Here is a 15372-nt window from a genome sequence, read left to right as displayed (position 1 = left end):
TATCATCGTTACTCAGACATGAATGATGTATATTAATGAACACATAAGACAGATTACTTAAAATATGACAATAGAAGTTGCACAAAGCTGCCATTTTGAAGCCACTTTGAGGAAAAAGTTCTAGATTAATTTTTCTCAACTCTCATACAAAATGACTAATTTAACCAATGAGAAATCACAGAAGAGAGGCTTACTGCTTTCACACTGAGGCTGACAGCAGCAAAACTGTACGAAAGTATAATCTAAAATGACCAAGTGCTGCTTTTCAGTGACAGGCACAGGTGTGGAATAGATAACAGTCAATGTATTTATCCATTAGTTCATTTTTCTGAAAAACAGAATAGTAAATTTTGAGTTGTTTTAATGCTTTCATGACTTGTTCTGGTTTTTCTTCATGCTCTTTGTATTTGCAGTCTTACCTTTCATGTAGCTGAGCTGTTCTTTCAGCCTGTAATCAATCTATGACCTCTTATGTTTGTATATATTAAAAAAAAATTACTTTTTCTTGAAATTGCAATCAAGCAATGGCATGGCTGACAATTGCTAGATTTAGAAGTCTACCAGAATTATAGTAGCAAACTCGAGGAGTCAAATTTTGTCTCTACCTCTCAGTTCTTCCAGCATTGAACACACTATGAACAGGGATATTTATTTAATGTGTTCCTTCATTCTTTTGTAATGATGGGATCTATTAAAATGTTTTCCTTTAAAAGAAATATCATTTAAATCAGGTGGTGAGTGAGAGTATTGACAGGTCCTCGGCTAAAATATGGAAAGTAAGTGTGGGGTAGGGAGTCCAGGGAGCAAAGGATGTGGTACCTTCTGTATTCAGTGAACTACATGCATTTAACTACTAACTTTCCATGTTAATAGAGTTACTGTATAGCACTTGCTCCCTGAATCAGTATGAAGATTGTGCTGGTATAGGCTCCTAAAGTCTTGTCTTTTTTTTTTTTTCTTCCCTCTCTCCAGAGGATTAACTTATGTGATTTCAGATAAAAACAGAGTGTAAATTTATTGTTGTTGATTTAAAACCTGTTTGCTATGTAGTACAGATGAGTAACAGCCTTTATTTTCTACAGTTTGTTTTGTGCTTTCTTGATTTTTCTCAAATGTTTGTTTCCTTTTCATGCTGCTCATCAACCTACAGAGCAAAAAATAAACCTAAGAACATTACCTTGAGATTCGTAACAACAGACTGACTTGATTGAAGTGTGTTCTTTGTGGAATATCACTGGACCACAATCATAATGTTTTACAGAGCTTTTTTTCTCTAAAAGTAATTTTCTCTTAATTGCCTGAAAAGTTTTTTTTTTTTTGCAAATACAGTAACACTATAGCTCCTTTGTAGACAGTTCAGCTCTCTTTAAGCTTTGTTCCCCTTCCTCTCCAAAAAGCTCAGATTTACAGTTCATCGTTAAAACTTTAATTATCAGACTTTCTGATGTGTATCTTCTTTGTTTTTCACAGAGACTAATAGACAAGTCCCGAGTAACCTGTGTAAAATGGGTACCAGGTTCGGAAAGCCTTTTCCTAGTAGCTCATTCCAGTGGCAATATGTACTTATATAACGTGGAGCACACTTGTGGTACCACAGCCCCGCACTACCAGCTACTTAAACAAGGAGAAAGTTTTGCAGTTCACACTTGCAAGAGTAAATCCACAAGAAACCCTCTGCTTAAATGGACAGTAGGTGAGGGTGCCCTGAATGAATTTGCCTTTTCCCCAGATGGGAAATACTTGGCATGTGTGAGCCAGGATGGTTTTCTTCGTGTGTTTAACTTTGATTCAGTGGAATTGCATGGTACAATGAAAAGCTACTTTGGAGGACTGCTATGTGTATGTTGGAGTCCCGATGGAAAATATATAGTAACAGGTGGAGAGGATGACTTGGTAACAGTTTGGTCTTTTGTGGACTGTCGAGTAATAGCTAGAGGCCACGGACATAAATCATGGGTCAGTGTTGTTGCATTTGATCCGTATACCACTAGTGTAGAAGAGAGTGACCCAATGGAATTTAGTGGAAGTGATGAGGATTTCCAAGACCTTCATTTTGGCAGAGATCGAGCAAATAGTACACAATCTAGGCTATCCAAAAGGAACTCTACAGACAGTCGTCCAGTAAGTGTTACATATAGATTTGGTTCAGTAGGCCAGGACACGCAGCTCTGTTTATGGGATCTCACAGAAGATATCCTCTTCCCCCACCAACCTCTCTCAAGAGCAAGGACACATACAAATGTCATGAATGCCACAAGTCCACCCGCTGGAAGTGGTGGAGCTAACCCAGGAAGTAATGGAAACAGTATCACAACACCTGGAAACTCTGTACCCCCTCCTCTTCCACGGTCAAACAGCCTTCCACATTCTGCAGTCTCAAATGCTGGCAGTAAAAGCAGTGTCATGGATGGTGCCATTGCTTCTGGTGTTAGTAAATTTGCAACCTTATCGCTACATGATCGGAAGGAAAGACACCATGAAAAAGATCACAAGAGAAATCATAGCATGGGACATATATCTAGCAAGAGCAGTGACAAACTGAACCTAGTTACTAAAACCAAAACGGACCCAGCTAAAACTTTGGGAACACCTCTCTGTCCCCGAATGGAAGATGTTCCCTTGTTAGAGCCTCTTATCTGTAAAAAGATAGCACATGAAAGACTGACTGTGTTAATTTTTCTTGAAGACTGTATAGTCACTGCTTGTCAGGAGGGATTTATTTGCACATGGGCAAGGCCTGGTAAAGTGGTAAGTTTTAATCCTTAATGCTGCATCAAAGAACTAGAACTCTGAATAGGTAGTTTTCTTGAAATATAAATGAATGTTGAATATAAAATTTCTTTATGCTTAATGTAAAAAAAAAAAAAAAAAAAAAAATCCTCAGAGCCATACTTTTGGATACTGCATGCCAGATTTCTGAATGATTTGAAGTGTCTTGGATACAATTCTTAAGTATAGCTGCCTTCCAGCAAGAGAAATAAATACTGTGCATCTAAACTATTGATTAGTGTTCTTATACTTAAGCATAACCACAATATGTTGAAAGCTATTTATGTAAAAATTGAAGCAAAACATGTCAATCACTAAAATGATTATAATCCTTCAAGTTTTCTACAAAATATTGCACTCCTTGTGAGAGTAGCTTATGAAAAGCTGCTGCTTTTAGGTCTAACAAGAAATGTGAGCTTCTGAAAAATTAAAACCAAAGTGTTTTATTCCTCCATACTTTTCTGTGGTGGTCTGCCATTAATGTAAAACCACTTCTTATTAAAATTCCAGCCATTTTATGAGCAGATTTCTAAGTCCTTTACTGGCTGTAGTTTGTGCTCTTTAAATTTTGAATCAATCCATGAGACAGTACAGTGCTATCAAGGAACTCTAACTTTAGCCAGGTCTTGATTTATGTATATTTGGTTAAACTAGGGAAAGTCATCTAAGCTTTCTCTAAATAGTTTCAGTTTTACTTTATTGTCACTTTTGTGAGCTAAATTTGCTCATTGACAAACTCTTTCTGACAGCAGCTGTTCTATCAGTAGAACTTTCACTAAAATGTACTTCTAATTTTAACTTTTACTGTTGATTCACTTAAACACAGATAAAATGTTGGTGTTTTTTTCTGTAGTCCAACGTATAGCAAGCTAAATTTCAAATGAATCTAAAAGTGGTGTTTATTTTATAAAAAGTAGTTTGTGCTGCAAATGGCTTTGTTTGCCAGTAATGTTTTAAAGGAATACAGCTATGAAAACACTACCAGAGTTTTTCTACTGAAAAGGATCATTATTTTTGTGAAACTTTCTGAAGCTTTGAGGCTTATAGGTTACCATCTGAAGAAAAAAATACTCTAGTAATACTTGAATATTGCCACATTGGACAATCTAATTGCAAATTTCATGTTCCTTAGGCTTAAACTATTTGATTTGCAAATCTCCCTTTTGAAGTGGAGATAGTATGTATGTTTAACACTAAAATACCACATCTTCACTGGAGTAAAGTCTTAAGTAAAACTCAAGAATTTTTCTTAAAACAGTTTATATAATGCAAGTTTCTTTGAGATGTTCTCAAATTTGTCACAGCATATCTGTGCATAGAGAACCATGTCTGCTCTTCATCTTGATGCCTATTTGAAGGTTGAATCTAAAACTGAAAATTGTAAATCCTTTTCTGGGGAGAAGGGAGGAAGGCGTTCTGTTAAAAGTTAAGTTTTTTTGTGTAAGAACTTCAGACTCATCTTAAAAAAGAAAAAAGAAAAAAAAAAAAGGCCAACCCCCCCAAAAGTAAACTGTCTGTCCCAAATGAAAATACTAAAGCAGCTGTCACTTCTGTGACTCAGTGCAATTCATGCTTAAGAATTAACTTTATATGCATAGAGCAGTGCTTCAGATTTCCATTGTGACCTATTTTGTTTTTGTTCCAAAACTTTGTGTACTACTAAACACTACACTGTTAAACTTATTTTCAGTGGCTGAGGTGGGTTGTGTTAGACTGGCTATAACTTAAACACAGGTATTTTTGTGTATTGACTTTGATTTGGAATATGACATTTCAAATATTTCAGAGATAAAGTATGCAGTACCAAAAATCAGGATTTATGTATTGGCCAATATGGAAAACTTTAATTACAGGTAAGTAATTTTCATGCTGAAGTTATCACTTTCAAAATTAATATATTGCACACTGTTGTAAATGCCATATTGTTTAGGATGTATTTACTTAGAAATTTTCAAATGGATTTGTTTTCCTGATTTCACTTGCATTTATAATGAGCTCACTCTGCTGGTAAAAACTAAATTTTGGTGGCATGTTTACAGGGGATAGGAAAATATTTGTGCCAGAAGGACGTTATGAGCATCCTTTTTGTTTATAGGAGAGCACTTAATAATTTTATTTAATGAAAATTGTCAAAGTATAAAACACTCATGGTAATGTCTCTCTTACTGGGTTATATACCACTCATTTCTGTCTTGCCAATTGTTTTATCCTAGGCTGTTCCATTGCCCTGGGGTTTAAAGCTGCTATTTCTAGTCTTCCTCCCAAAATATGGGTCCCCAAGTGATCTTAAACCTCCATCCCTTTTTTTTTTTGTCTGCCAATGCTAGAGTGAAAGCCTCTTAATCTTGCTGCTTCTTCCATCGTTGCCTCAAAAGGCCTTCATTAAATTCATACCACTGCCAGCCTAAAGAAAGAATTGAATGCAAAATTGAAGCAGACTTGCAGTATGTAGTGTAATTTCCATTGAGCCAGTGCTACCTTTCCCTCCCATTTTTAATAGCCATCAAAAGACGTACTGGATAATTGGACAATGTACGACATGGTCTCTTAATTTTTCTGGTTGGTCTGGTACTGCCCTTAGTTTAAAAAGGTGAATAAAAAAAAATTCAGAAATGTCTCTTCAGCCCTGATCCTTACGATAGTTGATAGGCTCTACAGTGCTTAGTGTGCTGATGGTTATAAACTTTCCAGATTACTAATTCAGTGTATCCATAATCATACCTTGAGCTTCCTCATGGGATATACCATTCTTTATAATATGTGACACAAATGCACTTTCACAACTGTTGTACTAACTCCCAGTCGGAATGAGGGCAAGTGAATGGCAAAATTCAGTGTGGAACAAGCTGAGTGAGGCTCAGGGCTCTTGAGTTTTAATTTCTTGTTCTCACTTTTTGTCAGACTATTTCTGAGAAAGAAGATTCAGGGTGGGGAGAAAAATAGGTTGCCTTAACAAGAGTATGAAATTTCTTCTCCCCAGCAGCGTGGTGACAATTAGCTGTCTGCTGCACCCCCCCCCCCTTCCTTTTCCAACCCGGATGGAAAAGCTAAATGGGATTATAGAACTGTTGTCTTAATTTTGAAATGTAGAAAAGAACTCGAAGAAACCAAGGTAAAATGGCATGTGTCATCTTTGTGGCTACTTTAAACCAAATTACAGGACATACAAGATGCAATTAAAAAAAATCCCCACAGATAAACCACGATACCCAGTCTGCAAAGCAATTTATCTGTCCATCCTCTTTGTTTTGTTTCTAAACTAAAAATTGAGATATTCAGATACAATTCCAGACTGGTTGCAAACTATTAAGTTCAAAGAAAACTTGTCTAGATGACTTATGTTTGACTCTGAAATTAACTATTCACAGTCTTGTACAGCAACTCCATTTTATCTAAATAAAAGTTGCTGATTAGTTTTCCTTATAAGAAAGCTCAAGGTAAGGTTGGACAGAACTGCAGAGATGAAATGACAGTGTATAACCTAGCAAGATAAACATGTTACCATTTTGTAAAACAAATGCACATGGAATTTATTTATTTGACTTACTGTACAGGAAAATTTAGACTTAAATTATAACATCCTTGAATTTTCTAGTTAACTACAATTGTAGTACAGTATCATGTTTTAGTATGACTTCTGTTATAGTAAAAGTACTTAAACATTCATGTACTATATTTGAGTGAGACGAGCAGCTATACATACTAATTCTTCCTCAATGGAAAGGAGCATTTCATCATTACAATTGAAGTTCAATTGCTGGTATTTAAGTACTATCAAATAGATTTCTTTCAACGTGATACGGTATCTGTATAAACTTCAGGGATGATTATAGTAAAACTGAAACACAGCTGTATGACTTCAGGTTACCATGCTGAAATTTGAAGCTTTCTGTAATGTGCATAATAGCAAAGTTGCACATAGCATACCCGCATTATCAGGGTGAATTTAAACCTAGTACACTGGTGTGATATTTATAGCAAGGTATGTGTGTTTGCGCGCGTGCGTGTGTGAGGAGGTGTGACTAGTGGCTCCAGTAAAGCCAGGAGAGATCATAACCCTGCAAAGGCTTTATGATGAGGATGTCTGGATTAGGAAATAACATGACTTTTACTAAACACTTTCTAGAATCCCATGTTCTGAATTATCACCTCTTAAAATTTGATTATGTACTTGGAATGACTGTATATGTCTGCCCCTTTAACAGTATAAAGCTACTAAATTAATATTTAAAATGCTGGCCTGCTTATGTTACAATAATAAAATTTGTGTCAGTTAATTTACTGTCAATTTACATGTAAAAATTAAACAATATTTTTTCTGCATTTTATGAATTCTGTATACTGGAGTTTGTTAAAGATTGACATGTTAGGTGATACTGTACAAAATTGTATTGACTACCTTTAGTGAAGATCAAAAGTAAAATTCATATGTATTTCCTTTTTACACTTCCATCTAATTTCTTGACAACTTGAATAAATTTCATAGAGCCTTTCTAACATGAACTATTGTTAATTTAACTGTTGCAATAATTAAGCTTTAAGAAGTATTGTTGGTATATTTATAATTTTAAGAAAATCATGTTTGTTTCATACTGCTTATTTTTAGCTGTTCTATTGTCACTGTTACAGCTGAAGAACTTTACTAAATACTTGACATTAAAAAATAACTTGCTGGGGTTGTCATCTGTATACTGATGTTAAATAAAAATGTGTGACTGAACTGTAAATGTAGATAATTTTCAATAGTCCTTTTCACATTTGAGTTTTAATTTGTTATGTTGCAGTCCTTACGTGGTCTTCTGCTATCATACTGTGCTGAACAAATGGCTACAGTGAGAACTGCTAGCTTGCCATATTTTAAAGAAAGAAGTTGACCACATCCTGTAACCTGTTCTGAGTGAATCTTTCACTCCATTTCAAGACGATATATACACTTTGTTTAAATCTTGCTGATGAGGTCATGTCTTCTGGTATTTTTTTCTAGGACTAGAGTAATATAACAGTATTATCATTTATCAAATCTATTTAAACTCAGATTCAGTAAAACAGATATGGATGCATTTGCCCTACCTATATATCAAATAGGAGTTGGGGCAGAGCATTTTCTGTTCCTTCTTGGACTCTACAGGAGCTCTTTCCTCCATGGACTCCAGTGTAGGGTGTGTTTTCTATTCCAGCTTTACATCTTGATGTTTGCCTAGTGAATGCTGAATTTACAGCCCTGGGGATATGGCTTACTCAGATGATTCAGGTGTTTTCAGTCTAGAAAATCGTTGGCTAGTCTAGAACTAAACTAGTCTAAACTAGCACTAACTAGTCTAAAACTTTCGGCTACAGAATGTCTTGGAATCAGTTCAGGCAAAGATGAAAAATTTCCCCTTTGATCTGAATAGAGATTGCTTCTCCGAGGTTCTCCTGGCAGCAAGAGTTCTGTGTTAACCAGGGACGCAGCCAAACAAGTGATATTTACTGAACTGTTTCAAAGGTGTTTTTGAGAAATTTCAGTGGAGAAAATTAGCTATTTTGGACCCCATCTAACTGAGGTAGGACTCTACTTCTCTTTTGGGGGAAGCTCCTCTGTAGACGAAAGCTGAGGGAAAACCTCTTTCTTACATGAACTTGAGAACATTCTGATACTTCAGAAGGTAGTTGGCCACTATGATGATCTGCCTATATATTTATTTTTATTTATATGTGTATATATAAAAATAACTTTTTTAAGAACAGGTGTCAATGGAGAAACAAAGTGAAATCTGTCCTGAAAGTTTCTGTGAGCAGCTGATTACATCAAATGATGCAAGAACTGGTTGTTCAGACCAGTTTCTCAAGAATCAGTGGGAGCATGAAACTAAATCAACTTCCACATGTTCTGCAATTGTAGAAGATACTTTGGCAAAAGATGTCTCGGAACTTTAAACTGTCTTCTGCTTGCCTTTATTAAATAATGTTGCACGAAGTTCTCAAGGAAATAACTTGAATGATCACATTCTTTTCTGTTTTTAAAGTTGATTTCTAGGTAGTTTGTAATCTGTCTTACTGACTTGGTTTGGCTCCTTTCTTCTCATATTAAGATCACATCTATTTTACAACTAACCAAAATGGGGTTGCCTTAAGTCATCTGTCTCCCCCCCATCCATTTTTTCCTGGTTTATCAAAATTTCATTTTCTAATCTGAAAAATTTAAGTCTTGCAGGCTTCTGTAGTTGGAGGAAGCTAGAGAAACAAAAGCATACACGCCCTTACTGCCTAAACTAAGCTTAAGGTCTTATTACACAAGTCAAATCAGGTTTTTGCTGGCAAAAGCTTTTTTGTGCTTTTCACAGCGCAAAAATAGTTGCATTTTAAACTATAATTTTTGTCTCTTGGGTATGCATATCTTCTATTTGCCAATCAAATACTAGTCTTGAAGTAATCTTAGCTAATACCAATAGACAGACAAGATTTTCAGCTAGTCTGCTAGCATCCTTGATTTTTCTTTTTGTTGGCCATGCATAAAATGGTGATACACTTTTATTAGGGGGGGGGAAAAAAACCCAAAACTATTCTTTATGTACACAGAAGTGAAACTGCAAGTGAAGCCTACTAGATGCCGCTACATTTTCTGTGAGATCTGGTATGTCATTACTGTGTAGACATTTATACTTCTCTGTGACGCTATTAGAACAAAGCAAAAAAAGCAAATGTAACACAACTATATTTAAACCTCTATATAGTGAACAAATAGACTGTGAAGATCAGCTTTGCTTTCTCCCCCTCAATCCTTTACAAAATATTTTCTCTGTAATATGTTATGTGACTATTCAGAAGGGACTTCCTTGAACCTTCTAAATTAGTTGATTTTACAACTTCATTGGGGATTGTTAAATACTGGACTTAGTAAGTATGTGCAGTTCGAAGACTTAAATTAATAAAAGTCAACTCACCAGATAAGAAACTGTTGGGCATTTTGTTCAGACAAATCTTAAACCAATTTAGCTGATTCGAATACGGAATTTTAAACAAGGTGAAAAATCTCATTCTATTTTGGAATATTACTATTGCTCAAATATTGTGTTGACCTTGGGCTCTTTTGTCAAGCAAAAGACTCGGTCCAGATGGCTTTTTCAAATAATTCCAGGACTATCACAATTCTGGACAACAATAAATTATGTATGGAATACTCTTTATTTAAAAAATTTAAATTATTTCTTACATTGGCTATAACAGAATTGGTTTAACAATTAAATCAGTGCAGTTTTTGTGGGGGCATTCATTAATTCAGCCTGTTTTTTGCTGTTTAATTGCATCAGTAAAGAGTACTATGAGACATTTTGAACCATATGTTCAAAAGGTGGGGTTTTTTTTTTTGATATTGGCTGTATTTGTTAAACTGGATCAGCTGCTTATGCTGTTTTTCCTCTACGCAGACAAGCACAACACTGTTGCCACTAGTTTGCTTCATGTTTTTCTACTTTTCAATTTCAAAACACCAAGTAGGAAGGACGTACAGAGATCTGACATACAGACAAGTTACTGTGAGTCGGCTGATCAGTTTTACTGAATGAGCATGCTCTTGTCCAGGGCAAATACTGAGTTTAGTTGAACTTCTTCACTTTTCCTGTGGGCTATAGGTGTGTGCCAGGAGAGCTGTGAATTAGCAAATAGGCATTAACTTTACAGTAACCTGCTCATGTGTCCAACCTTGCAGTTTACTATCTAGATTCTGAAACTTGACTTATGACTGCATCTTTGGCTCCAATTAATCCTGTCCTGATTTACACAAAGAAAATATTAGCTCTATAGTTACTGATGTCTGATGTTCTGATCTCTTATAGGGCTTAATTTTCATTGAGAAACCTTTGTATTCACATTGCCTGAAAAAATATACTTATTTATGGATAGAACGTATGTGTATTTATTTATTTATTATAAAAAGCACCTTCAGTCCCATGAATTTTGAGAAAGGCTGGTCTTAACACTGCTGCGGACCTTTCTGAACAGGCTACAGATAGGACTGCCTTGAAATTTGGGTGGAAATGTTCTTACTGAATGCAATTACTAGACTTGCATGAGTAGGAATGAAAAGCCATATCGGGATGTCTTAATGTTTTTACTAAATATGCAAAGTCTTGCGTGTTTTAGGAAGTTGGAGAATTCATTCAGATCAACGTGGTGTAGCCCCACCAGCTACTGAAACAATTTGTTTTAATACTCTTGCATTGCTAACTGGTGTAAGAAGATGATGCAGTCCTCTATGAAAGACCACACTCGAACAGTAAAGTATTCTGTTAAGATGGCAGGTGATGTAAAACCTAGGTGGAGGACTTTCTCTGAGTGTGTGATGAAAGATATTTTATCAAATTCCTGATCTGGATTTAACTGTTCCATTTCCTGTCCCCTGCCAGACCTGCACATTGACAAAATAATACTACTAATAGACTACATTTATTTTCAAAACCTAAGTTTTGAACAGTCTCTTAATTTGCCCCTGTTGCATGCTCAGTATGGTCTGTTCATGTTTTTTCTTAAACTTTAATTAACTGATGTACGGTATGTGCTACACAACATGGCAGATCTGAAATTGCTCTATCCCAGTTTCTTTGTGTTTTCTGTCACTGGTATTAAACCGAGCAGCTTCACTGTTGCACTAATATGTTGCTGCAGCTTCTGTCTGTCTTCAGCGCCTGGTTGGCTACACGGGGTGGGTTCACCGCGGCAAGCACTGTGGCCTAATTCCTTTATGCTTTTTTTCCAGATAGGAGCTTTCTCTCCAGATTTTTAAATGTTACCCATAGTATTATTCCCAGGGAATATGATTAAAAATGGTTTAGTCCAGCATCCTTCGTGTTACAAATCAGACTCAGATGGTAACTTTCACATCCAAACAGTAACTTTTTTTGCGCTGTAGTGTACCTTTCTAATTATGGCTTTCTGAAGTTTCCCATATTAGGCCTAATATAGCTTTCTTAAACTGTCTTGCGTTAAAGACTCTGATATAATGACAAAATTCATACAATCCTTTTGTTATTCAGGACCTACCTAGAATGCTTATCCACTTCCATAAAACTTGTATGTCTAGAAACTAAATTTGTATTTTTGCCTTTTCTCTATGAGCATCTAAAATCTAAGATTCCTTCTGAAATCAAATTCTTGGAAGAACTCACAGAATTTCAGCTCTCTGTCAGAGAAGTGAAATTCTGGAACGGTCGAATTATTGTAGCTAGGTCAAGCAGCCAAATCAGTTTTAAGGTGGTGCTCGCTAAGTTTTTGGAAGTTTTGAAATGTCTGTGTGTAGTAGCACAAGGATGTTGATCCAGATATTCTTTCCACTTCTGTGTTCCTCTGGCTTGCCTCTTCACAGTTGCAGAATTAAGTCAGGACATGGACTGAACTATGAGGATTTCCTAATATTCCCTTATCCAAAGCCACTTGCACTGCATTTTGGCCTTTTTCTAAAAGGAGAAGGTATTCACAGCCTGGGAGATGAAATCATAACTGAGTGAATCCTAGTTTCCAGTCTTGGAACTTGAATTCCAAAGCGTCTAGTTTACGAGGCATAAAGTGCCACACTAAATTTCAATATGTGCTCTCTATTTCTAAAGAAATTGTGGTAAAATGAATACCTTCATTTTGTTGCCCAACAATTAGTTGCATTACAGTGTAAATTTGATGTTAGAATAGTGCTTATTTCTCTTCTTTTATACAGCATGGTTATGAGCCTTTGGAAAAATAATTCATATTATGCCACCCCTACTACTTCTGTGCTTATGAAGCACATATTTGCTTATGAACAGTTTGTATTACTGATTTATTAAAGACTGAAAATAATACCTTTAGGACCTCTTTTTCTGGTATACTGGAAAGTTGCTTAGTGTATGTAATCTTCTTGCAAGAAAGACTTTCTAGTTGGTGCTGGATTTAATAGACTTCTGAAGAGTGGTTCAGTAAATGAACTGCAGAGTTCTGTCTTGCCTTCACTTTCAAACAAAACTTTCTTCGTAATAATTTTCAGAAGTGCTTCAGTAACTTGGTTGCTCTAAAACTCTGCTTTTGCCATCTATTCCTTGTTTTAAAACAATGACACTTTTTATTCTCGTCTTGTTAAATATGCAATATCTATGCACAACCTGAATGTCAACAAGTTTCAAGACCAACCCACTTCAGTCTACCTCAAAGGTGTTTGAACCATATATCCACTGCATAAACAATAAAAGAATAAGGGTTCTAGTTCCTGCAGGTGCTATCTATGGAAGGCCATCTGAAGTTAAACATATACATACATATATATATATATGTGTGTGTGTGTGCATATACACATGCACTTGAATATTTTCACACTTTCTGCCATAAATCATATTAATGCATCTGGTTTCATAACATGTCTGAATTGTTAGATGAGATGTTCTTTAAAAGGAAGGATTATGGTTTTACTAAAAAATTTATTACCTGAATCCAACCAATCCAGCCCTCCTTCCACCTCTTCTGTCTATGGTCAGGGTTTCTTCTTTCAGTAGTGACTTCTCAGACTCTTGGATCCAAGCAAGAAAGAGCTCCTGTAGATTCTGAAGATGTGACCTAATTCTACATTCTGTTTATTAATTGCTGCCTGAACTTGTCTAGCTTGATGGATCTGAGTCACAGGCTCTTAATTTTGAGGTAAGAGACTAAGCTGGTAGCGATTTAGAGGAATTGCTAAAAGTGCATTTATCATTCCTACGTGGTAAGGAGCAGCACAGTGTTTTATTAATTGGTGTGCTTCCAGCTTAGCTGCCATTGTGTTCCTCAGTCTGCTGGCACTTGTTATAATTAAATAATGACATTGCTAGATGAAATTGCATTTTGATATTAAGCTTTTTCTACGTAAGTCTGGTATAGTTACTTTGATGTCAATGATTAAAAAGGGGCTACTATAAATCAAAAATGGAAAATATCTTCTGTAGTGTATAGTTGCCTTAATAAGGAACAGTAGCTTCCTGTCTACCTAGGAGTACTGCACAATAGCAGTATTATGCGTGAAATAAAGTAAAGATCATTTTATTTGAATGATACTGGAGTTAAATGAGGTGGTAAAAATTTTCCTGGATGCAAGCTTAAACTGTAATGGGAAATCTTACTGAACTCTTGCTCAGTGTTTCATTTCATTCTCCTTTTCAACTACCAAAAGAAGTATTTGAATAGATGAGATATTTTTCTATTCAAAGCTTGTAATGTAAGAGATTGAGAACTGTTCTGTATTTGACAAGTAACCTAACTTGTTGATGTTAGAGTAGGCCTGTTTGTTGCTACTCTAATAAAATGATGATCACTTTTGGTGTATAATTTATAAAGTTTCACGGTTCACAATGACTCAAAGTGCAAGGTAGATTAAAATCAAATCCTTGGATCAGATTCATCATGTGTCATAAATGCACATGCTCTCTAACTTTATTCAAAGCTATTTGGTATGCTGTTTGACTGATACAATAGTGGGTTAGATTCCTTTGTAGGAAAGAATGTGCTGATGTCTTGGAGAACAAGTGGTGGTAAAAAAAAATAAAAATAATAATAATAATAATAAATTGTACTGATTTTAGCTTCAGACTAATAACTTTGTAAAGTCAATATCAGGTTCTCTTGCTGGATTAATGTAAACTGCTTTGTTTGCAGGGTTTATTGTCATCCCAAAACCAGGCCAATTCTCCAAGTGGAACTGTAGTATAGCCATCACACTACTGCTAGCAAATCTCTGAATACAGGACAAGAAGTAATGACAGTGGAACCAGGAGCTGTTCTTCAGGCAAAGAGCATCGCAAATTATAATGTGGCAGAGTGTAAACATGGAATTATGTGAATCACATAGTAATTTGCAAAGGAATAATGTAATGAGTTCTTATTACAGCTAATACTGCTAGGCTGCTCACCCAAGGAAGAATTTGCATTAAAAAAAAAAAAAAAGCTTCCTTTGGTACTGCAGAAAAAATAGTAACCTTTTTGGTTTTCTTTATACTTTTCAAGTCCAGTGTAATTTAATCTATATATATAAATATATAAATAAAAGATATATATATATAGTGTAAAATAAAGTATGTTTCTTAAATTCAAGTAAGCTCAATGGTTAAATTAGTACTTCACCATTGTTTATTTTGCACTGATTTTTTTTTTTTTAACCAGAGATGGCTAGAAGACAGCCTGGAATGCACTCATGGAAAATGAAAGTCATTATTTTCTGGCTACAAAATGTTATTCAGGAAGATGGATGCTGCAATCATAGATTTTTTTAAAACAAAATTGTTTTGCACTTAAATAGTTTAATGCTAATAGAGAATTACTTTAAAATTGGTGTCCAGGCACCAAAAAAGCTATGTTGTGGAGAAAAGAACCTTTGTATCTATTAAACATTTATTTTAATATTGTTGTTTCCAACTGCAATCAACTCTGTATTATATGTATAAATAATGTAATTCAGTGATGGGGGAGGGGAGTAATGGATCATTACACTAGAAATTCTCATCCATCATTTAAGAAAGTGATATTTCTAATTCAGAAAATACATATTAAACTACCTTGAATATGCATTTTGTTTACTTTCTGTTCAAATTTGATCATTTTTGATGTAATCAATCCTTTGTTGAATTAAATGTTTGG

General features: G+C 35.2%; 1 protein-coding gene across 12 annotated transcripts in view; it reads left to right on the top strand.

The window, feature by feature from the left end:
* Window positions 1-15300, top strand: part of WDR20 (WD repeat domain 20) — a 49404-nt gene extending 34104 nt beyond the window's left edge. For 2 of the 12 annotated variants that reach the window (XM_026079576.1, XM_026079573.1), the window contains one exon: window positions 14395-15296. In XM_026079576.1, the coding sequence (XP_025935361.1) occupies window positions 14395-14448 (54 nt within the window). In that variant the 3' untranslated portion in view covers window positions 14449-15296. Of the gene's footprint in view, window positions 1-1470; window positions 7513-7553 lie in introns of those variants that run through there. The other 10 variants (XR_003255752.1, XR_003255751.1, XR_003255750.1 and 7 more) reach the window with 10 other exon arrangements.
* The last annotated feature ends 72 nt before the right edge of the window (window positions 15301-15372 follow it).

The sequence above is a fragment of the Apteryx rowi genome, unplaced genomic scaffold, assembly GCF_003343035.1.
Source record: "Apteryx rowi isolate R43461 unplaced genomic scaffold, aptRow1 scaffold_5, whole genome shotgun sequence".
NCBI classification, from domain to species: domain Eukaryota; kingdom Metazoa; phylum Chordata; class Aves; order Apterygiformes; family Apterygidae; genus Apteryx; species Apteryx rowi.
This window is presented reverse-complemented; position numbering and strand designations above follow the sequence as displayed.